The 25121-nt window shown below is 34.5% G+C and overlaps 2 protein-coding genes across 2 annotated transcripts; both read right to left on the bottom strand.

Annotated features, from left to right (window-relative positions):
• Nucleotides 1-749: 749 nt before the first annotated feature.
• On the bottom strand, nt 750-5729 carry LOC101002181 (olfactory receptor 8U8). The gene has a single exon (XM_021926923.2). It carries the CDS (start codon nt 4988-4990, stop codon nt 4031-4033), a length of 960 nt encoding a protein of 319 aa, XP_021782615.2. The 5' UTR covers nt 4991-5729; the 3' UTR covers nt 750-4030.
• Nucleotides 5730-17534: 11805 nt separating this feature from the next.
• LOC100999757 (olfactory receptor 8J1) lies at nt 17535-19737 on the bottom strand. Its single transcript, XM_003909876.4, has one exon. It carries the CDS (start codon nt 18918-18920, stop codon nt 17982-17984), a length of 939 nt encoding a protein of 312 aa, XP_003909925.2. The 5' UTR covers nt 18921-19737; the 3' UTR covers nt 17535-17981.
• Between the last annotated feature and the right edge of the window lie 5384 nt (nt 19738-25121).

The following is a 25121-nucleotide window of genomic DNA, read 5'->3' as shown; positions in this document are numbered from 1 at the left end:
TTTATTTATCAATCATTGTATTATTAATAGTGCTATTTATTTATTCAAATTTAACTTGTTCATATTGTTGTTCTTGTTGCTTATTTATTTATATTCTTTCCCTTTTGTTGTTTCTTAGTGATAACATTTAGATTTATTTTTAAAAGAAATATAAAATTTTCCTTGCAAAAATTTTTACAACACATCTTCCAAAGAACTAATTTGCAACTCCCAATAATCTATTCCAGAATAATTTAAGACATGATACTCTTTATTTGGCTTACTCTTTGAAGTGCTCATGAATGTTTTTTAAGGATGTTGCTAACTGTTATTACTTAATTTCTATAGTTCCCTGGTCTATAGAGTAGCCTTTCAGATTTTTTTTTAGCCAATCTGTGGCCATAGCAAGAGAAGAACATTATTATAATACTTATTACAGAACAATGCATCTGCTAGGAACTGAATTGTATCTCTCACAATTCATATATTGAAGCATTAACTCCCAGTGTGATGATATTTGGAGACAACAACTTTGGGAGAAAATTAAGATTAGATAAGGTTATAAGGGAGGGGGTTAGTGCCCTTATAAGAGACACAAAAGTGTATGCTCACTCATTCTCCCTCTTTCTTTCTTTCTTTTTTTTTCTCTCTCTCCTCTATGCTCACAAACAGGAGGTCATGTGAGCACACAGCAAGGTGGTGGCTGCCTACAAGCCAGGAAGACAGACCTAACTAGAAACTGAATGAGAAAGAATCTTGATCTGGGACTTCTTGTCTCCAGAACGGTCAGAAAATAAATTTCTGTCATTTAGACCACACCGTCTAAGTTGTGGGGTTTTTGTTGTTGTTTGTTTGTTTGTTTTTTACTGTAGCCTCAGTTGAATAAGAGAGCATCTCTGAAAAAGCAAAATAATCCTCTACAATGAGAAAGGCTTTGTTGGGGGAGGGTGGTAGGGAAGAGGATGGGTGGAAAGCAATTATAAAACTACTTTTTTTCCCTCCAAATATAGTGTATTTTCTGCTATCTGAGGATGAAGATGGACAAGATTCCCCAAATATGTCTTTTATAGATTTCAAATAGGAAGTGAAAATCACAATTGAGTTTACACATAGTCAGCTGAAAATACATACATGAGAAGGCCAATAAGACATTTGATACAAACACTGGGATCCAGTCATTAGCTGATCCCTTAGCTAGCTGAGCAGAAAATCCCAGTGACCACACACTACAGATTTTACAGAATTAGTCCAAAAAGTTGCTAAGAAAACAAATGGCCACAATAAAAATTATAACTATAAAAAGTGCTGGGCAAAACCAACAAACCCAGAGTGTATGCATGTGCGTGAGAGTGTGTTTGTGTGTGTATGTGTGTAAGGTCTGATTGCTATAGTTGATACTGATGTAAAATGTCCAGGTTTGACAAAAATTAGGAACAAAGAATTAGGAAATTAAGTTCCGTTGATGAGGGAAAAAAAAGCAATCAATAGAAACTTTTCACTGAGCATCCTTGCTGTTGGTCTTTCTATATAAAAACTTTAAAATCTCTGCTATAAACATATTAAAGAAAACAAAAGAGTCTACACACAAGAATTTAAAGGATGAAAACAATATCTTGCCAAATGGGAAAAAATTTAAATATATACTTTTTAAAGAACCAGATGGAATATTTGGAGATAAAAATACAATAACTGAAATGAAAAATGTACTAGTTAGCCCAAACAGAATAGTGAGAAAGCTGAAGACAGAATTAGTAAAATTGAAAATAGGTAAATAAAACTTGTCTATTCTAGAAAACAGAGAAGAAGAATATTACAGAAAAATGATTAAAGTCCTGGTGACTTCTGGGGCACCAGAAAGTGGTACCAATAAAGTGTGCCATATCAAGTGTACCAGTAAAAAAAAGGTGGGAGTCCCAAAAGGAAGGAAGGGAGAGAAAGGGGAAAATACTTGAAGAATAAATTACTGAAAACTTCTCCAACTGAAAAAAAAAAAAAAACAATTAGCATGTGGATCTAAGGGACTCAACCAAACTTGAGTTAGATTAACACCAAGAAACCTTTAGGCTAATCAAAGTCAAAGTGTTGAGAGTCAAAGACAGCAAAAAATCTTGAAAGTTGTTGGTTGATTCTATAGAAAATCACAAGTTTAACAGATGACTTCTTACAAGGAAAACATGGAATGTAATGGGATGACATGTCCAAACTGCTATAAGAAAACAATTGTCTACAGGGACTACTATATCCAGACAAATTATATTTCAGAAATAAAGGTGACTTAAAGACTGGCCTGGGTACATGAGATTAAGATAATTCATTGCTAGCAAATCTGCCTTATAATAAGTACAAAAGAATGTCTTTCAGAGGATAAGAAATTATTTTCTATAAGAATTTCAGTCACAGAAATACATGAATCCCACTGGAAATGGCAGATATGTCAATCGTTTTTTATATTTATTGACATATCGAGTCATATTATTGATACAGTCATATGTCTGTGTATATATAGTCTACATAAGTATTCTCTTCTTAATTTATATAAATGATATATAATTGCATATTTCTTCTGTCCTCTTAATGACATAAAATTGCATACATATTCAATTGTAATAATACTGTCTTGAGGTTTATAAGTAGACACTGCAGATGTGTGTGTGTATGTATGTATTTACATAGTGCTATGCTAATGTTAATCTGAAGTAGATTGTGGTAAGTTAAAATCAATATTGAAATCCTTAGAGCAACCATTACTAATGCATGTCTGTGTGTGTGTTTGTGTTTGTACATATTTAACACATCAGAAATTAAATTTCTAACTTAAAAATTTTTAACACAAGGCATTAGAGCTCAAACAAGGCAATAAAAAAAAACATGAACTATTTCGAATATGAACAACATGAGAGATATAAATTCAGCCATATCAGTAATCGTGTTAAAAATGAATGGACTTAATGCTCTAATTAAAAGGGAGAGCTATTCAGAGTTCATTACAAAGACAAAATCCAATTATCAGCTGTTTACAAGAGACAAAATATACACTTAAAATCACAAATATAATGAAAGTAAAATGATGGAATACTATTCCATGCTTATAATAACCACAAGAGAGCTGAAGTAATAATATTGTCAGAAAAATATAGACTTTTAGTCATTAAATGCTATCACAGAAAAGGAAGAGCATTTAATAATGCTAATAAGGAAAAAAATCAGTAAATTAAGTAACTAGAAATTCATGCAGAAATGACAAAAGAACCCTGAAATGTCTAAAATTAAAACTGACAGAAAATAAATATAAATACATAATTTAACTTGGGATTTTGATATCAGTCTTAATAACTGATAGAGCAAATAAAGAGAAAACCATAAAGCTACAAAAGGCTTGAGCAACACTGTCAACCAGCTTGATCTGAATGAATCTATAGAACGGCTCTTGATAACACCGGCTCTCTCATTAGCACTACTATCATTTGGGGATGTATAATTTTTTGAGTGAGGGGCCATGTTGTGAATTGTAAAATATTTTGCAGCACACCTGGCCTCAACCGTCTAGATAGCAACAGCGTTCCTTCACAGTATCCTGTCCTTGTGAAAATCAATAATAAGCCTAGGCATTGCCAAATGTCCCCCTGGAAGAAAAATTACCTCTATGTAGAGCCACTGTTGCAGGTAATTTAATTAAATATTATTAAATTTAATTTTAAATATACTATAAAATACTCAATGTATTGTTAAAGAACTCTTATAACCTTGAACGGGGCATTCAGAGTGCTTTCATTTTTTCTATTCTTGGCAGCACCTAATTGTATAACTATTAGATGAGATAATACATTTTAAAAATACATTTTTCCTGTGAGAAATGATGTAAATTCTTATGGTACTTTCTACATATAATATATGATTTTAAGTCAAAATAACTTACAAAAATGCAAAGAATAATTTTTTTTCAGTAAACCGATCTTTATTGCTTACCAATTACAAGCAAGGTATTCCAGTAGTTGTATGAATATGGGGGAAAATCTAGTTATGAAGGAATGCCCATTTTTGTCTATTGAACTCATTTTCTCGGTTTCAGAAACATAAAAGCTTGGTTTCTATTGATGATGACTTTCTTCAGAGCATCTTTTACATCTTTGTTCCTGAGACTGTAAATCAAGGGGTTCAACATGGGAATAATCACCGTGTAGAAGACAGAGGCCATCTTGTCTGCGTCAAGAGAATGGCTTGAGCTTGGTTGTAAGTACATAAAGATCAGGGTGCCATAGAATATGGTGACCGCCAGCATGTGAGAGCTACAGGTGGAGAAGGCTTTACGTCTTCCTTCAGCTGAGCTCATCCTCAGGATGGCAAAAATAATGAACATGTAGGAGACAAAGACAATCAGAACAGAGCAGATGAAAGTGATACCAGCACAGGCCAAAATCCATAGCTGTTTGAAGCGAGTGTCTGAGCGAGTTAGCCTGAGGAGAGGCAAGTCATCACAATAGAAATGGTTGACAATGTTGGAGTGACAATAGGAGAGGCGGAAGGTGAGGATGGTGTGAAATAGTGCCATCAGGAAGCTATAGCTATAAGGAACTGCTACAAATTGAATGCAGATTCCTGGAGACATTACAATCATATACAATAGAGGGTTACAAATGGCCACATATCGGTCATAGGCCATGGAAGCCAGTAGCAAGCACTCAGATATCATGAAGGTGAGAAAGCAGCCCAGCTGAGTAGCACATGCATTGAAGGATAAAACGTTTTGTTTGTACAAGAAATTCCCAAACATTTTGGGTGTAATGACAGAAGAGTAACAGAAATCAACAAAGGCTAGGTTGCTAAGAAAGAAGTACATTGGTGTGTTGAGCCTTGTATCTGTTTTAATGAGTAGGATCAAACCCAAGTTGCCTACCACTGTGAAGAGGTAGATGGATAAGAATAGCACAAAGAGGGGCATCTTCAACTCCTGATGATCTGTGAGGCCCACAAGAATAAACTCTGTCACTTGGGTGCAATTGATTTGAGCCATCTAAATGCGGAAGTAGAGAAAAGAGTTAAGTCTGAGTCATATTTTAATACTGTCAGTCCTATATGTGGTGTTTTTATATTTATTATATTGTAAAGAGTTTAATTAATTGGATTTATTTATTTAACTAATAGAGTGATTATTAGCATACTGGAATCCTGTAAATGTGATGGAGAGCAAAAAGAATATAACACCATATAAACATCTTTATATCTACAGCATGAACTTGCATGAATGTAGGGAATAAATCCCCACATAATCTTATCCTGTAAATTAGAGGAAAATTGATACTTGCTTTCCAAGAGATTTGGAAATTTATGTTTCTTTACAATTCAATTTATGTCTCTTTTTTTTAACTTTTATTAAAAAAAGATTTAATTACATTTTATCCATTAATTTTTGTTTTCTTACTCTAAAGTGTATCATTATCTTTTCCTTATTCATTTTGACTAATTTTTATAATTGAATGATTGAATACCCAAATAGTATCAAATATCGTATGTCTCTCCAACTCCCTTTTCTTCTCTCTCTCCCACCGTTATATCTAGTAATTGAAAATAGAGCTTTCTTTAAAAACTTATAAATTTCACACTCTGAAAATTACTATGCAAATAAATTTATAAATAAAAGACTGTGTTTCTTCACTGTTCTTCAGATTTTACTAATATCTCTTGTGTATTTACTTCTGCTCAATTTATCAAAGAATCCATTTCAGTTATTTGTGGTTTGTATTAATAAACATATTTATTGAGCAACGTTATGTGGTAAGTAGTAACTTTCAAAAAATAATTATTTACCTTAATTTCATTGTAAGTAAATTATATTTATTATATTTATAGGATATATTATATATATAATATGTAAGTATATACTACATATCCTAAAACCCTAATACAGGTGTAACTTTAATGTCTAATTATAGCAACATGGAAATTGATGGATAAGGACCTAGGAACCCATAAATTCCAAATCTCTAATTGCATGTTAAAAACTGAAAGTCAATTTTGAGTTAAAATAGGAAAAAGAAAAGAGAAAAGAGAGGTCAATAAAAAGAATTTCTGTTTTTTGCACTGCTCAGACCAAACCCTTCTCAGGAAGACTAACTTTGAGACTCAAACTTTTTTATGACAAACCATAGAAATAAATAGTCATTGTAAGATGGCATGGAACTAATAAATATGATGAAAATAGTACTTTTGTTTCCCTGGCATCCACTTGTATTACATACTCTTTCGTTTTCTAGCGTAATCTGTTTCATTCTATTTAATCCAAACAACGCTTCTTGGGATCCTAAAAAGTGGGTTTATGATCTACTAGTAGTTACAAGCACAGTTTCAAAACCTGCACACTAGTCCCCACATACTGTACCATTTTCACTAACATGAGTAGATAAGCAACTTACCTTTAAGTTCCTAGCTATACCACCCACTGTGATCTGTAACCAAGACTGTGAACATTCTATCCTTAACACTTCCCTTGATTTTGTCTAACTGCTACTCTCGTAGAAGGTTATTTCAAACATTCATTTCTTTATTCAATAATATATAGTGGGAACTATTAATTTTTAGAGTGTGCACAGAGTCTGAAGATAGAGCAGTGAAAGAATAGACAGTAGTCCGGGCTGGAAAGAAAGCAAACTTTATCCAACTTTCCCCTATTTTTCTGTCCGTCGTTTTTCTCCACCTATAAAACACAAAACTCTGAAATGAAATGTGTGCATACAAACTATTTTACTTTGAATCCAAAGGAGAGCATACATTATATGTGAAAGAGCATGTGACTTTTTATAGTATCATCTCTGAATATTTTTATTATCCCAGTTCCACTCAACTCTCCAATCACCAGGAGTATCCATTGTTTCAATTAATGATTGATCTCAATTTGCCAATAACAATATGCCTTTCCATACTTCTCTATTTTTGATCTTGAATCTTGCCATCCCTACTTCCTTTTTTTTTTTTTTTTTTTGAGATGGAGTCTCGCTCTGTCGCCCAGGCTGGAGTGCAGTGGATGGATCTCGGCTCACTGCAAGCCCCGCCTCCCGGGTTTACGCCATTCTCCTGCCTCAGCCTCCCGAGTAGCTGGGACTACAGGCGCCCGCCACCTCGCCCGGCTAGTTTTTTGTATTTTTTAGTAGAGACGGGGTTTCACTGTGTTAGCCAGGATGGTCTCGATCTCCTGACCTCGTGATCTGCCCGTCTCGGCCTCCCAAAGTGCTGGGATTACAGGCTTGAGCCACCGCGCCCGGCCCCTACTTTCTTTCTTTACAGAAAAATAGGCAGTGAAAATGGAAACTCCTACTTATCTTTCAAGCTCTGCTGAAATACCACACTTTCATGAAGAGCTACTTAATTTTTCCTTCCCATGTTGAGTTAACAGCTTTCATATTTGTCTTCCAAAAACATTTTAGAAATACCTAATCTATATTTCAACCTCTTATTACAACCATCTGTTTCCATGTATCTTCCCCTGATAGACTTTAGACGCTTTGTGGTTGAAAGTCATGCTGTTTGTATTCATTTCCTAATGTAGTCTCTTCTAGATATTAGATAATGGGGAATTAAAGATTAATTTTGGAATGACATTTGAATATTTCTTCCCCTTACCCCTAGGATATATCATTTTCTTTGGAAAATACCTCTAGAGACATACTAGTAATCTATGTCTAATGAATGCCCCACTAATCCTGGGTAAAATTTCTAGCTACTGCAAGAGGGGAAAGCAGAGTTTGGGCATAAAATATATAATTTGGTCAATAACAGAACTGTTTATTTCCAAACATTTTAAAAAATTCTAAACAGGAATTTTTATTTACTTCAATCTAGTAAGAAATATTTTAAAATCACAATACATACACATATGTAAAATTAAAATGAGAAAACTATTTTATAAAAGGTACTTATGTGTCATGTTTTTTCTCTATTGTATTGCACTCTTTTATTTTAAAAATACTTATCTTGAGTTAATATAGCAAATGTATTAGCTCTAAATGAGTCAAAGCCCACCATCTTGAAATATGCTGTCTTCTACCTGGGAAGAGGATGCTTGTATTTCTCCTCATAATAGGTGTAGATAGCAATGACTATTTGGTTTTTGTCAGTGTCTCTCTCCCAAAGGATCTAGTTACAGAGTATGAAGCAAGTAAGATTATCATAAAAATTACAGTCTGTGCTTCATTGGAATTGCAAGGCAGGCTAAAGATTTATTGATCTGATCTGTTTTTAAGTAACTGCAGATGTGAAGCTGTGTTTTTAGTATGACGTTATTATTAAGGATCCCCTAACTTTAAAAACATTATTATATTTTTATGTTTTACAAAATATATTTGCTGTTGTAGATTTAGTGTCAATCTTCGATATTGGTTTTGAAAGGCACGTAGCTAACTACTTTTTTTGAATATCTCACAGATAGCTTTCCATGAAATGTGTATCTGGTTCCTCCAAGGACCTACTCTTTAATACTATATGCATGAGACATTTTGCAAAAGCTCTGGGCATGTGCTTATGTCCTAGTCACTCCAAACCAGACAATGGATAAGAAATGTCTTGGCAATTCCTGTGTGAGTAAGAAGAGTGGATTTGTATATTTTCTATGTTGGCTATGAATTTAAAATCATACCTGTAGTTTTCTGTCAAGTAAATTTCTAACAATAACACTAGCTTTATGAACACAGTACTTTGACTGAAACAGAAAATGTAACAAAAGCTCAGAAATCACAATTTAGTTAAATGATGTAAATATTAATTAGGATAAGACACTGACATTCTAGCAGTTTCTAAAACATGGCCTTTGTGTTCTAGTATTAAGGTTTGAGTACTTGCTATTCCCTCTGCTTGGAACACTCCTTTTTCACATAGTCACAAGCCCTACTTGCTCTCTGATATTATTTTATATATTTGTTTATTATCCATCTTCCTTGTCAAATAGAAACTCCAGAGGAGAAGAAACTTTGTTTTGTTCATCACTGTACCTTTGGGGCCTAAAATACTATCTTGCACAAATTAAGTACCCAATACATATTTTTGAAAGATTGTAATATATAAATCTTCTGTAGCATGTGGCCATTTTGTTGAAATAGATACTTTCATGGTCTTTGCAATTTTGACAGATTCAGGAACAAAAAATCAACTAAGGCTATGACAAGTGTTCACTCACAGCTTGATAATTAATAGAGTTATTAACAATATCATTCCTCGAACTTTTAATAATATTCAAAAGTAGATGAATCCTGATGGCTGAATTTACTTTTACCATCAGAGACTAAACTTTATTATTACTACTATTGTAATTATTCAGTAACATCAATACTCCTTCAGTAGGTATATTATATGTCGGGCATTATGCCACACACGCTTTCAAAAGTTGTCAAATTGCATTATCTATGACATTTCTACTAAAAAACATTTTGGGTTTTTTTTTTTTTTTTTTTTTTTTTTTTTTTGGAGACCGAGTCTCACTATGTCATCCAGGCTGGATTTTAGTGGCATGATCTTGGCTACCTGCAACCTCTACCTCCCAGGTTCAGGCGATTCTCTTGCCCCAGCCTCCTGAGTAACTGGGATTACAGGCACCCACCACCACACGCAGCTAATTTTTGTATTTTAAGTAGGGATGGGGTTTCACTATGTGGGCCAGTATGGTCTCGAACTCCTGACCTCAAGTGATCTGTCCACCTCAGCCTCCCAAAGTGCTGGGATTACCGGTGTGAGCCACAGCGCCTAGCCCTAAACAACATTTTTGTAGTTTCAATAGTTTCCTCTGTTTTGTCTATTAAGTTTTTAATTTTGAAAAGGTGAATCCCTAGGGGTTTTTTTTTCATTAAAATGATAAAATTATAAGTAACTTTTTTACAGTATGGGATATTTTTTCAGTGACTGTAATAGATTTGACTCTTGCAATGAGCAATCAAACAAAAAATAAGCAATTAAACAGAGATACCTGTGCTTACATCTGTGCCATTGGTTGATAGAAGTGGAAGATGGGTCCGCCTAATGTATGGAAGCGAGTACCCCGCATCACCACAGTGTAGTTCTCATTAATCCTTGGAAGCGAAGTCCAGTGTTCTCTCCACTCCTCTAATGAAAATTTCGTGTTTTCTCAACATTGTTTTTTCCACTTTGACTTGTGTAGGTGGAGATTGGGAGGTTTATTTGTTGGTTTTAATCCCCATTTTAAGGCCCTAGAGAGTTTAAAATAAGGTGTACTTTTCATCCAATGTCCTCCCAGAAGGCTCTACTGGGACATTGCTATTAATCTCATCTTTTCTCCTGAGCTGTGGGAGATTATTATGTGAGAACTTTGAGGTAGAGCCAATGTCAACAAATGAAAAACATTAAATAGTTTAGAGACTTTTCATATTAAAAAAATCAATACCACTAATAAATATGCAATTTCTAGGATCTCAAGTCTGTCATTGAAATAACATTGAAGATTTAATAATTAAATTATTAAATCATTATAATAATAATAAATTTAATAATTGTCCTCTAGGAAAATCATTAAAGATAAAATATATCTTTCTAACCTAAGAAGAATCAACATTTATGTAAGAAATTTGAGTTCTCTAGATCTTAAATTTTTCCAGCTGACAGAATTTATTTTTCTAATGGAGAATTTATAATTGACAGACGAACCCTAGTGAACTTGGGTTTTCTTTTTTGAGTGATACTGTAGTCAATAATATGGCCCTACATTTGAAGTATAAATGGTTCCAGTTGTTTTAAGGGGAGATTCATTCATGGTCATAGGGCAGTATTAGTGATAAAGACTTTATTGGGAAAGCATAATTTATGGATGCATCTTGGAGAATTAATGTTAGAAAATCACTAAACTTGGTGGGAGTATGGATTACATTGTCACAGCTTCAGATAGCTTTTGGAAATGTATTCGAATTCTGTGGAGATGAGCATTGTCTGACATTTCTAAAACTATTTATACTAAGCTTGACCAGATAAACCATTAGATTAGAGATAAGAAAGCCATATATTCCACTCTCAGAGAAAGAAGTTGAAAATGATCAATGGAGATGACTAGAATGAACACTGTGATTCTAGATTAAAAGCTGTGTCATCATTATGTGCTTAAGCTTATCTAAATAGATATAATAGTGAAGTAGGTAGGTAGGTAGAGAGATAGATATAAAATATATAATATATATGTGTGTATATGTATATGTGTGTGTATATATAGAAGATAGATAGATAGATAGATAGATAGATAGATAGAAAGAAAGATAGATTTATTTTATTAAAAAACAGGGTCTTAATCTGTCACCCAGGCTGGAGTGCACTGGTGTGATTACAACTCACTGCAACCAGCAACGCCTAGATTCAAGTGACCCACCACCTCAGCCTCTGAGTACCTGGGACTACAGATGTCCACCACCACATCTGGCTAATTTTTTAAATTTTCGTAAAGATGGGATCTCTCTATGTTGTCCAGACTGATCTTGAACGCCGGGGCTCAAGTGATCCTCCTGCCTCAGCCTCCCAAATTGCCGAGATTACAGAAGTGAGCTACCACACCCACCCTATTTGTGTATTTAAATGGGTTATTATCCATGCTTATAATTTCTGTCTAAATTTGCTGAAAGTGGCTAAAAAGAGTGACACCCTAGTAGCAACCAGTACACCTTGTATCTATACCTTGATTTCTAAATACTCCGTTGGTGGTTCTATCAGGAGTCAAGCCCATGGTTTCTAATGACACAATATGTTCATCTGTTTTTCTTCCCCAAGGATGAAGAGGCCTGAGGATTTAGTGGGGAAAAACGTACTAGACTTAGCAACAAAATTTCGTTTTTCAGATTTTCATTTTTAAAATAAAATTCCATTTATTCATATGGAAAAGGAGGGAGAGGGGCCACAGTAAGTCTTAGCTACCAGAGTGATGCTGATGAATGTCAGATATTCTTGTTGTTTTTGATAAAGTCCATACTTATTCAGTTTTCTTTAGTTTTTGCCCAATGTTCATTTTATGTTCCAGCATCTATTCAGGATAGAATATTAAATTTTGTCATTATGTTTTCTTATGCCCTCTTGACTTTTCCTATTTATATGACTGTGATAGTGGTCAAGTATTTTCTGAAATGTCCCTCAATTAGGCTTTTTCAGATATTTTCTCATGATTAAACTGGGTAATTGGTTATTGGGGAGGAAAATAATAACTGTAAATTGACTTTCTAATCCTATCATAATGAAGGTACATACTATCCATATGACTTATCGCTGCCAATGTTAATCTTGATCATCTGGCTGAAATAGTGTTTGTCAGGTTTCTCCAGCGAAAAGCTACTCTTCTCTCCTTTTCATATTGTACTTTTCAGAAGGAAGTCAGTAGGTGCAACTTACACTTAGAGAGTGGGGAGTTGTGCTTCACCTCCTTGAGGGCAGAATAGCTACATAAATTAGTGAGAATTTTGTAGGGGACATTTGTTTATTTTCTTCCATTTATAATTTGTTCAATCATTTATTTCTAACAATATGTTATAAAAATTATTTTATACTTTGGATAATTCAATTCTAATATTCTACATTATTTATTTCTCTTGATAATAATATCAATTGTTCTGACTTTATTCATTGAAAGCTCTTTCACTTTGCACCTGTGTTATTTTGACATAGCTCCATCATCGTGTTTCTCTATTGTTTGGTTCCTTCCTTCCTTCCTTCTTCCCTACCTTTCTCTCTCTCTCTCTCTCTCTCTCTCTCACTTTCCTTCAGTGCTTCCTTAACTTCTGGAACTATAATATGCTCTGGATTCATTACATAAATGTCCCACCCTTTCCTAGTCAAGTCTCAAAGGATCCCTGGCTCCTTTTTTGGAATATTGTTATTAGAAACTATTATTTGGGTTCTAAGTCTGTTTGCTGCACTGAATTGTTCACATACCTTTAGGCCTTCTCAGCTGACAGATGAAGGAGGTAGAACTCTGGATACTCATTCATATATGTTGTATATACATATCTATAATTATTTCTATCTAGTACTTATATTAAGTTAATTATAAGTTCATTTCATCGTTAACACTAATCCCTTATCACATGGATCACTCTAGAATACTCTTCTTGCTAATCTGTAACCTCCTACTCCAATAATGTGAAATGTGGGGCCAACCATCTGCCATCCATTTATTTAACTGTTCAGTTCTAGTATACAATCATACTTGTTTCAAAATTGTTAAAACATATCCCTATGAGACACAACTTTATAATTACAGTATAATGTATAGTTCATTCATTCATTCTGCCTCTAATTTTTCACACTCTATTAGATGTTACTTAGGTCAGCACATTTACCCCGTCCCTTCCAGAGAAATTGTTTCATGATTGTGTGTGTGTGTGTGTGTGTGTGTGTGTGTGTGTGTGTGTGACAGGGTCTCACTCTGTCTTGCAGGCTGGAGTGCAGTGGCACAGACTTGGCTCACCGCAACCTCTGCCTCCTGGGTTCAAGTGATTCTCCTGCTTCAACCACCTGAGTAGCTGATATCACAGGCATAGGCCATCACTCCCAGCTAATTTTTGTATTGTTAGGAGAGACGGGGTTTTTCCGTGTTGACCAGGCTGGACTCGAACTCCTGGCCTTAAGTGATATGTCTACCTCTGCCTCCCAAAGTGCTGGGATTACAGATATGAGCCACCAGGCCTGGTGTGTTTTGTGCATTTTTAACACAATGTATTGTTTTGTCACATTCTGCACTCCTTTTCAGGTTCCTCAGACCTAATAAATGATTTATTTTTAAATTTTCATTCATTAACATTTACTGTCTGTTCTGTATACCTCTATGAGTATTTGAAAAGGGGATGATGTCATTTATCCACCATTACGGTATTATATCATACTGAATAGTTTGGCTACAGGAACTAATTCCATGTATTTCACGTATTTAACTACACCTTTTCATCCCTCCTTTCAAGCAAGGCTTCTCATTTCCTTTAATAAATAATTATTTTATACAATCACCTTTTTCTATTTAAAAAAGTAATACTGGTGTTTAAATTTTCAGAGATATTATGGTAAATTCACAGTGTATGATTTAATTGCTGTAGGCATTATCTTGTTATTTTTTACATTTTTTTTAAGGTCAGCAATAAAGGAAAGTAATAGATGGAACCCATATACCCTGATTCACAAGAGAGAGGAAGTATGAAACAGGATTGGAAAATATCTACTCAATGCTTTTATGAAGAAACTTCTGAAGACTAAGAAAAGTACTCAGGCTAGGCATGGCAGCTAATGCCGTAATCCCGGCACTTTGGGAGACTGAAGTGGGAGGATTGCTTGAGACCAGGAGTTTGAGACCAGCCTGGGCAACATAGTGAGTCCCCGTCTCTACCAAAAAAAAAAAAAAAAAAAAACCATGGTAGGTGGCACATGTCTGCCGTCCTATTTGGGAGGTGAGGCAGAAGGATCTCTTAAGTGCAGGAGTTTGAAGTTACAGTGAGCTATGATCACACCACTGCACTCCAGCCTGGGAGACAAAGCAAGATCCCTTCTAAAATAAAATAAAACAAAGAAAGATATTCAGGAATTTCTTCCCCAAAAAAGTTGTACTCATTGTATTGTTAGTTTCTTCAACACATTTTGTTTGAAAGGAACATAAATACAACTTGATCATTACACAAAGAGTGGTTTAACATTCACTCTGTACTTCAGGGTCCAAATAAAATCAAGCATTTTCTGAGACATTCTTCATAGCACCAGGTACACAGCTTGTACAGAGGTCCAAACATATTTTGTAAATTTATTTCAAAAGATAATTTTTCTCCTTCCCTAGAAATGTCCAATATGGTTACATGAACACATAAAAATAATATTCCATTAATTTATCATCACATTAGGTTAAATGATAATTTTTTAAATTAATAGTTATTATATTTAATGAAGGAAGTAATATTTCTCCATAAAAAAATAATGAGGTCCTGTCATTTACAACAACATGAATGGAACTGGAGATCACTATGCTAAGGGAAATAAGCCAGGCACAGAAAGACAAACTGCATGTTCTCACTTAATTATGGGAGCTAAAAATGAAAATAATTGAACTCATGGAGATAGAGAATAGAAGGATGATTACCAAAGACTGGGAAGGGTAGTAGGGGGATAAGGGGGGAAGTGAGGATAGTTAATGGGTATAAAACATAGAAAGAATGAATAAGATCAAGTATTTGATAGGTATTTGATAGTAGCTGTGGACTCATCATGTATGAGTCTTACTGTGTTCAGTTACATTTCTTTTATACTGATATGTTTAGAGTTTTATCATGAAGTGATGTTGAATTTTGTCAGATGTGTTTTCTGTCTTTGTTGAATCGGTCATATGGTTTCATTCTTCTTACTGTAATGTGATGTATCACATTTATTGAGTTGCATATGTTGAACCATCTTTGCATTCCTGGAATGAATTCCACTTGATCATAGTAGATTATTTTTTTAGTATTTTATTGAATTCAGTTTGCTAGTATTTTGTTGAGAATTTTTGCATGTATGTTTCTCAAGGATAGTGACCTGTAGTTTCCTTTTTTTCTTGTGTCTTTTTCTGGTTTCAATATCAGGGTAGTAATGCTGGCCTTGTATAATGAGTTTGGAAATACTCCCTTATCTTTAAACTTCTGGAAGAGTTTGAGAATTGGTGTTAGTTTGCTTTTTAATGTGTGGTAAAATTAGGCAGTGAAGACATTGGGTCCTGGGCTTCGTTATGATGGGAAGTATTTCATTATTTATTTTGGTCTTCACAGTCTGGGAAATTCTTTTCTGGGAACACTCTTAAACTGTAAGCTTGCTTATAAATTTTGGGCAGGTTGTGGTGGCATTGAACTTAATCCTGTGACCATGGCAGCTGTTACAGTGCTAGGTGATACCCTAAACCCAAGACTGCTGTGGTCAGTGCATCCTGGGGCTGGAATCCTGGTGACTGCTGAGGCTGGTCCAGCACTGGCGTACACTCAAAGTCCACTGCCACTAAGGCCTGATTTGCCCAGAGCCCAAGACCAATGTAATCAGCCATTAGTGAGGTAAGAAATCAGGTACATTTTGCCACGCCTATAGGTTCATGCCTGGCACCAGGCCAGGCCAGGAGACTCAGTCTTCAGGAGGTTCAGACCTCAGTCAGGAGTTACCAGCCTGCATTCAGGGTCATGAGGGGCTGCCAGGTGCTAGATTTTACTATAGTAGTCCCAGTGTTGGGGACCAAAACATATCCTATGCTCACTTTCTTTTATTTTTCCAAAGCAGATGGTGTGTCTGTCTATGATGTGCTTCCTCGGTTTGGAGGAGAGGTGATGTGGGTGATGTAAAATTGTTGTTCTTACTCTCTTCAATGCATCTTTTCTTATTACTATGCTCTAATCAGGTGCTGCAAACTCCTCCTGGTTTCCTTAGCTCTTGTGAAAATATTTTTGTGCATGGATATTTGTTCAAATTGATGGTTCTCTGGGGAGTGCTCCCTGGAGAATCCTATTCCAACATCTGGCTCCATTCTCCTATATTTCTTTTGATGTATCATAATTATCATTACTTAAGATTTACTCTCTATACTTGAAGAAACTCCGCTACACTGAAACACCTTTATAAATAAGGTGAACATACACATAGGATGTAATAGTTTTTGTTTGCTTTTTTTGTTTTTTTTGGGGGGTTTTTTTTGTTTATTTGTTTGTTTGTTTTTACACAGAGTCTTGCTCTGTCCCCCAGGATGGAGTGCAGTGGTGAGATCTCGGCTCACTGCAAACTTCACCTCCCATGTTCCAGCGATTCTTCTGACTCAGCCTCCTGAGTAGCTGAGATTACAGACATGCACCACCATACCATGCTAATTTTGTATTTTTTGTAGAGATAAGGTTTCATCGTGTTGGTCAGGTTGGTCTCAAACACCTAACCTCAAATGATCTGCCTGCCTAGGCTCCCAAAGTGCTGGGATTACACGCATGAGCCACCGTGCCCAGCCCCAAGATTCATTCTTAAGAGTTCCATGTCAAAAATTCCTCATGAAGCTTATTAACATATTAATTTATGACCTTTATCTTATGATTCTGATCTGTTAATTCTGAAATACAGCTGGGTCCCCTCATATTCAAAGCTGTACAAGAAATTTAAATGTACACTCAGTGAACAAGAGCTATCAGAAAGCAGAACAAAATTTTTATAAAATGAATTTATTTTTATTTCCAATTATGTAAGAAACTTTCATTAACATGTTTCACTTAATGTATAATAATATCATAATGCAAGGCATTCATTTTGTACACTAAAGAAGAATAATACTTAGAGTAAGAAGAAAGGGACATTTGTACAGAATCCATGGAGTTTATAAATCAAATTCAGCCTGAAAGCATATTAACTATGATACTCTGTGTCTCTCAATAAAAAATTGTATAAATTATGTTAAGTGTAATAAAATTATTATAATCTTATTCTGGTTAGCATTCAAAATATAAATTCATTGCTAGTATTCATTTCATTCTTAGAACAAAATTAAGAAATCTTTAGAAAATTTTATTTTAAATAAGATTGTTAGTTTAATTTTGATAACTTAGATGAAGAAAAGGATCTTAATCATCTGTAATTTCACTTTTTCAAGAACTGATTTACTATACCCAACTATACCTAGAGGGCAGTGAAAGAAGCCAAAGAATAAGGAAGTCAGTTTTACTTCTCTCACCGTATTATTTTGCTTCATTCAAACTTATTTAACTTTTTTTAATTTATGTTTTTTCTAACTGCTGGAAACAATTTTTATTTCAAACTGTCTACCTGCTTAATCCCAGGCAGAATTGGTGAATAACATTTTTTTTCTAACTTAACTTCACAACTAAAGAGTTTCAGCTTATTTTTTAATTCAAAGTTCCCTAAATTGTATCTTCTTGTAATTCCTATGATTGCTTATGTACCTGTAAGTCAGTGCCCTACCTTTTCTTTTTCCTACATTTTCTCTTACATAATGGCAGCTTATATTAACTCTCTCCTCATTTACCTGTGCAGTTTAAAATTACAACGTTTTAAAAAAAATAGCGCGGATTTGTCATGAATCTCTGTAGAGCAGCCTTCACATCCTTATTTCTCAGGCTGTAGATCAAGGGATTCAGCATAGGAACCACCAACGTGTAAAACACAGAAGCCATCTTATCAGTATCCAGTGAATGGTTGCTTCGAGGCTGCACATACATGAATAGCAATGTCCCATAAAAAACTGTGACTGACATCATATGTGAAGCACAGGTAGAAAAGGCTTTCTTCCTTCCTTCTGATGAACGTATTTTTAGAATAGACAAAACAATGTTGAAATAAGATACTAGAACTATCATCAAGGAACCAACCACATTTGTAGCTGCAGATATAAAGACAACTGTTTCTGGTAAGTAAGTATCAGAGCAAGATAATGCTAACAGAGGAACATTATCACAGTAAAAATGATTGATTATATTAGAAGAGCAATAAGACACAGAAAATACACAAGATGAAACCACAATAGCTGTGGAAAAGCCATAGAGGTATGTGAGGGAGACTAGCAGGAGGCCGAGCCGCCGAGACACCACCACCATGTAGAGCAGAGGGTTACAAATGGCCACATAGCGGTCATAGGCCATCACAGCCAGCATCATTACCTCCGATACAATAAAGAACAAGAACCCTCCCAGCTGGGTGGCACATTCATAGAATGAGGTAGTTTTCTTCTTTACCAAAAAGTTAATCAGCATTTTAGGGGCAATGACGGTAGAGTTACCGAGATTGATGATAGCCAGCTGTCGCAGGAAAAAGTACATGGGGGTTTGAAGTCGAGAGTCAACACTGGTGAGGGTGATGATGCCCAGGTTCCCTGCCAAGGTCAGCACATAGAGCACCAGGAAGACCAGGAAGAGGGGAATTTGGAGCTCTGGACAGTCAGAGACACCTGTGAGAATAAACTCGGTGACCCTGGTGAAATTTTCAGGAGCCATGTAAGAGTTTGCAAATTCATCTGTTTGGGGGAAAAGAGAGATGAAAAACTTTAAAGAATTATCTGTATGACTGCCATTACATGGCTAGCACAATTCCTTGGTAACATTTCTTTGAATTATGTATTAATCTAACTCAGTTATTAAACTCAAGCTTCTAGGTCTAATAAGTAAACTTGGTAATCACTTGGGAGAGAGAAAGAGCAAGTATGGAAAAGTATAATAAATTAAGAGATGATCCAACATCATGAAAGATTTTTGAGGACTTACTTCCTCACAATCTTATTGAAATATGAGTATATTCTTAGTTTGCAAACAGCTGAAGCCACAATTAATATTTTCTATCATTTGCATTGAGCATGACAGGCTTGAGGCATTTTATGTCTGCAAGTAATCCAATTTCTAAATCTGAGACTTCTTGCTTTTTCTTAAGAATAGATGATTGCGATACTATCCTGCTCCATTTTCTTTATTCTATCGTTGTATAATCTGTATTAGGTACACATTTTACCATCCATGTCTGTTTGCTTTTTCTCTCTTTTTTGAATTAACTCTGACTAAAATACATGCAGGTATGTCCTCAGATCTATTTTTCAGGTGACATATTTTCTTTTTAGCTTTCAAAAATAATGTCAGTGAACATTTTATTATTTTTGTAATTTCTTGACATTATGCCTTACTGTACACTGCTATCTTTTCCTTCTTTCTCATTTCTTATTTTGTTCTATTTCACAAGTTTGTATGGCTCCTCATAGTTTTCACATTATATTCTATGCTTAATCACAATTTTTATTTATATAATTAGATATCATTTTTACCACTTATAAAGCCTATCTGCTCTTTTAGTTGATTTTTTATTAATCTTTTTTATATTTTCATTACTGTAATGAGTAAATATTGTTATTTTAGAGATTTTCTGTGATAACTACAATGCTTATATTTGACAAATAAATTAAATTCTATTTTAATATGGCTAAATATTTCCCTTGAGTTCCTTATTTTTAGGATCACCACCTACCCCTAACTAAGCCAATTAGAGTGCCTTCTCTGCTATAATTTATAGTTCCGCTGGCATGGGGACCTGGTCCAAAGAAATCCTGTCTTAGTCCCATATCTAAAAATGTGGAGTTAAGTTCCAGAGAGTTAACAGCATATCATTAAAAATGTCTGAATTTTAAAATCCCAAAGCTGTTTACTTATTTTCTCCTTCTAAAAAAGAGATCCAATAGAAAGAAAAATAGAAAATTATTCTGCAGTATGAAAAAAGAATAAAGTGAACCAAAATAATTCCTAACATTGTTAATATTGATCTCAGTTTGATTCTGAAACCAAACATCACACTTTTTCTTGATTTTAAAAATAATCTTATTTATTTATTTATTTATTTACTTATTTACCACCTGTTTATTGAATTCCTTACTCTGGTAACGTGCAAACTTCAGATAAATTGCTCATCCCTCATCTTATGGACCTGCTATTCCAATGATAGGAAACATACAAAAATCTGATAAAGAAACAAATAAACAAGATTATTGCACACTGCAATAAGTGCAATAAAGAAATTAAACCAGAAGATACATTATGATAACTTGGGAGAATATTTTCACATGATATGTTAGGGGAAAGTCTTTTTTAATTTTAGCAGTTTCTTTTTTATTTTTCATTTCTTTTTTTCAACTTTTATTTTAAGATGGGAAGGCCTTCTTGAGAAGGTGACATTTGGGTTTGCAGTTTTAGTATTCCATCTGCAGCCTTCAGCCACTTCGTTGTCCTTCTTAGCAAACATGCCAGCTATCAGCCAATATGAATGCTTGCAGATTGTATCAGCTACTCTGTTTCTGATGAAACCTAGTGCTTTACTGGCTTTATGTTTTATTTGAAAATCCAATAATTAATTCTTAAAAGTAATCATTTTAAAATCACAAAATTATATTCATCCTTTTCTCTTTCAAATATCAAGATTGCACTATTTGTTAATTTCTATGAATACTTTCCCATTTTATGCACCTCACTCTTCTACTTCCTTAGAGCAAGCACTTTCATTAATTACTGTATCCTTCCTGGTTCTTTTAGATTGACTGGTGGGAATGCCAGTCATTAAGGCATTTTGGCAATTACGTTATGTTATCCAAGCTATTTTTTACAATATTTAAAATATGCTTTTACCTCATTTACCATCAGATTCACATGACTTTTCTGGTCATCTGCCTTACCAAACATGCATTAATATTTTTATTTCTGACCCTCCATGTTCTCACTGGTATTGATTCTCCTGAGATTGCTTTCTTTTTTGGGGGTGGAGGGCGCGGGGGAGAAGTAGAATCTTCTCTGAAAGAAGTTTGTCCCCCATTTGTAGCAGTGGGTCCATACATTTAAAAACCGGATATGAGGGTAGCATCGAATGAGGCTAATGAACTTTAATTTTGTAGTATTTAAAAATGTCAATTCTGATTCCTCTCTAGGCATGTTCAATCGTTTCAAAAATACTAATGTATTGAGAGAGTAGAAAGACAGATGAATTGTCTTCTTTTTCTTTTCTTTTCTTTTTTTTTTTTTTTTTTGAGACACAGTTTCACTCTGTCACCCAGGCAGGCTGGAGGGTGATGGCGCGATTTCTGCTCACTGCAACTTCCACTTCCCAGGTTTAAACTTCAGCCTCGCAGGTAGCTGGGACTACAAGGCGTACATCAGCACGTTCGCCTAATTTTTGTAGTTTTAGTAGAGACGGGATGTTGGCCAGGCTGGTCTTGAATTCCTGACCTCAGGTAATCCACCTGCGTCGGCCTCTCAAAATGCTGTGATTACAGGTGTAAGCCACCATTCTCAGACCCCAGTGAGTTATCTTTAAATTAGTACAGTGTTTTATGGCTAATGTCTAACAATAATAGCCTTTAACTTTTAAAATGTTCTTATTTTTTCCCTATTACTAGTTTTAGTCAACAATAATAGCCTTTTAAAAGGTGTGTTTTTTAAATACTTTCCATGTACTTAGGCTTTTATTTTGTTACACAATCTGAGGGAGAATGAAAAGAAGGTAATTTATTTTTGAATATTCTATTTTAGGTTAGTTAAACTAAGGGCAACACAGGCAGTGAGTTTTTCTGTATTCGTCTTGATAATGTTGTAGAGGTTTTGTCCCATCACGTCTGGAATCTAGGGTTGGGCAGTTTATCTTAAAGTCTTGCCCCTGCTTTTGGAAATGTCTCCCCACAAATTGAAGTTCTTCTTTTTGATATCTAATGGAAGTTCTTCTTTGCTATTTCTTCTGAACTACAATGCTGACAGATTTATTTTATGACAAGATAGGTGGTTTAAATATTTTCTATTACTGCACTGGATTACATACTATGCTTCTACGTATATTTGCTTGTGTATTATCACATTGAATGGGTAATTTTTCTGAGAACACTTGCATTCTATGCTTGTATTCTAAAAAAAAAAAGAGGCATCATTTTAACTTTGGGTAGTTGTATATCCAATTTTCTTTCATAGGTTATCCTGTGCAACATACAATTTTTATTGTAAATAATATTGCAAAAGTAAAAATGATATGAACAGTCTCTGAGCAAAAATTCATAGTTTCAGTAGTGACATAATTTACTTAAGTATCTGAGACATAATGATGCCATTTCTAACTTGGAAGCATAAATAGCTTGATCATATTTGATGCCCCGTATTCCTAAAATGAGTTATACATCCTAAAAACAAACTTTAGTTTAAGCATTGTATTATTTGATTATACATAAATCCCAGTGTCTTCCAAAATAAAAGTGAAGTGGATCATTTTAAGATATGGTTTTGGATCTTTTAACCGTCACTATACAAAAAAGATAAGTCTTTTCCACCTACCTCTGAAGGAGAATCTGCTTAAGGTTCTTAATGAGAGTCTATACATGGCTGTGGCAATGAGAGGTAATGGGATTTTTAAAATCTTTGAGACCTTAATTCTGAAGCACAGGCAACTCAAGTGTCTACACATTGCCTTTTATGTCTTTGGGGAAGATGCCACATGGGACTGGTTTCTTAACAAGGTCTCCCTCTAGAAAGTCAATCAGACACCCCATGAGTCCTTCTGGTAGTCTGTATTTATTCTGAATTATTGAAGTGAATTCAAGTGCATTACAGCTAAGGGTCATGGGGATTAAACTGTGTCTTTTAAAGTAATCCATTTCCATTTGGAGATTCATTATTGCAAGATGGGATATGTAAGCACTAGAAGCTGATGGTATCACAATCAGATTTTAAAAACCTGTATCTATAAATAATATATTTATTATGTCACTATCTCTGTTGTCTACCTCCACGTCTTATTTCAAAGTATAAAACATAAATTCCCTGATGAACAAAGGGATTTTTTAAAACACTAAACATTTAGTATGTATGCATTTTTATCCATGTAATGACTAATGGAATTGTTTAGAAAGGAATATGCCTTGGGGAAATTATCATATTTAGGAATTAAGTCCCCTTTGTAGATCCAAAGATCTGCTCCTATAGGCCTTAAATTAAAGCAGAAAATGGAGATATATAGCATGATGACATTTATGTACAGTATAAATCAATGACATAGAAAACTATTGTATGCTTTGTAAGAACACAAGAAAACAAACATTCACCTTGAGTTATTTTGTGTTGGTTTCCCGATGGTGGTGGTTGGGACTGCGTAAAGAAATTAAGATGAAAGGTGTATTGAAGACTATCATAACAAAATACCACAGACTGAGTGGCTTAAACAGTAGAAATTTGTTTTCTCACAGTACTGAAGGATAGAAGTCCAATCTCAAGGTCTCGGCAGGTTTGGTTTCTTCTGGGACTGTCACCTGGGCTTGCAGAGGGCCGCCTTTTCACTGTGCCCTCACAACGTTGTCTCTCGGTCTGTTTATGTGCCTGGTATATCTCCCTCTCTCTGTCCTAATCTCTCTTCTTATCAGGGTGCCAGTTTTATTGAATTAGGACCCAGCTAAATGACCCTAATTAAATTAATCGCCTTTTTAAAGGCTCTGTGTCCAAATACAGTCACATTCTGAGGTACTAGTGATTAAGGCTTTAATGCATGAATTTTGAGATAGACCATTCAGTCCATAACAAGAAAGACTAAAACATGAATAAGAAAGAGGTTTTGCTGGCTGAATAATGAAAAATTTTCATGAACAGAGGAAGATAATTATTCTAAACCGCTCATGTTAGACCCTAAACAGCTGAAAAGATGAAATCTTCATTGGGAAGAAAACCTGCTTCTGGAAATCTGGTCTACAGAAGTAATAAAAGTTACTTAAATACATAAATAAGATCTTCATAAGATTATTTTTTCAGTGAGATAACATACTGAAAACTACACAGTTTAGAAATTTGTTAAGTAAATGATGGGATATGTTTAGTATATAATCATATATTCTTTAAAAATTTTAATTATGTAAATTATATAGAAATTTGAGGAAAGCTTCTGAGAGCCCAACTAAAGATAGTATTAAAAGGGTAACGTTTTACTTCATGGTCACACTTTTTTGTGGAATCTAAAAAAATCAAACTCGTAGAAGCAGAGAGTAGAAGTGGTTGCTGGGGCTGAGGAGTAGGAGCCACTGGAGATGTAGATCAAAGAGTATAAAGTGTAAGTTACATAATGTAGTATGTTACATGTAAGTGTGTAATGTAAATTATATAAGTTAAGTATAAAATATAAATTATGGAGGATAAATAAGTTCTGGAGATCTAATGTCCAGCATGGTGATTATAGTTAATAAGACTGTATTGTACACTTGAAAATTGCTGACACAGTGGATCTTAAATGTTCTTACCACACACACAGAAATTAACTACCTGAGACAACGGTATGTAAATTAGCTTCATCTTGGTAATGATTTCACAATATATATGTTTATGAAAACATCATGATGCCGAGTGCAGTGGCTCACGCCTGTAACCTCAGCACTTTGGGAGTCTGAGGCAGGAGGATGGCTTGAGCCCAGGAGTTCAAGACCAGCCTGGCCAACATAGCAAGACCCCCATGTCTATAATAAATAAATAAATAAATAAATAAATAAATAAAACAAAATTAAAAATTGTCATGTTGTACACCTTACATATATACAATTTTTATTTGCCTATTATAACTCAATAAACCCAGAAAAATAAATAAAAGGGCCATATTATATTGGTTTCTGTTAAAAGAGCAATAATTTACATACAATAAAATGCCGACTATAT

Source organism: Papio anubis, chromosome 12, assembly GCF_008728515.1.
Source record: "Papio anubis isolate 15944 chromosome 12, Panubis1.0, whole genome shotgun sequence".
Taxonomy (NCBI): Eukaryota; Metazoa; Chordata; class Mammalia; order Primates; family Cercopithecidae; genus Papio; species Papio anubis.
This window is presented reverse-complemented; position numbering and strand designations above follow the sequence as displayed.

Bases quoted from the DNA above. Each gene is read 5' to 3' on its own strand.
- LOC101002181 (XM_021926923.2), bottom strand. From the start codon at position 4,990: ATGGCTCAAATCAATTGCACCCAAGTGACAGAGTTTATTCTTGTGGGC.
- LOC100999757 (XM_003909876.4), bottom strand. From the start codon at position 18,920: ATGGCTCCTGAAAATTTCACCAGGGTCACCGAGTTTATTCTCACAGGT.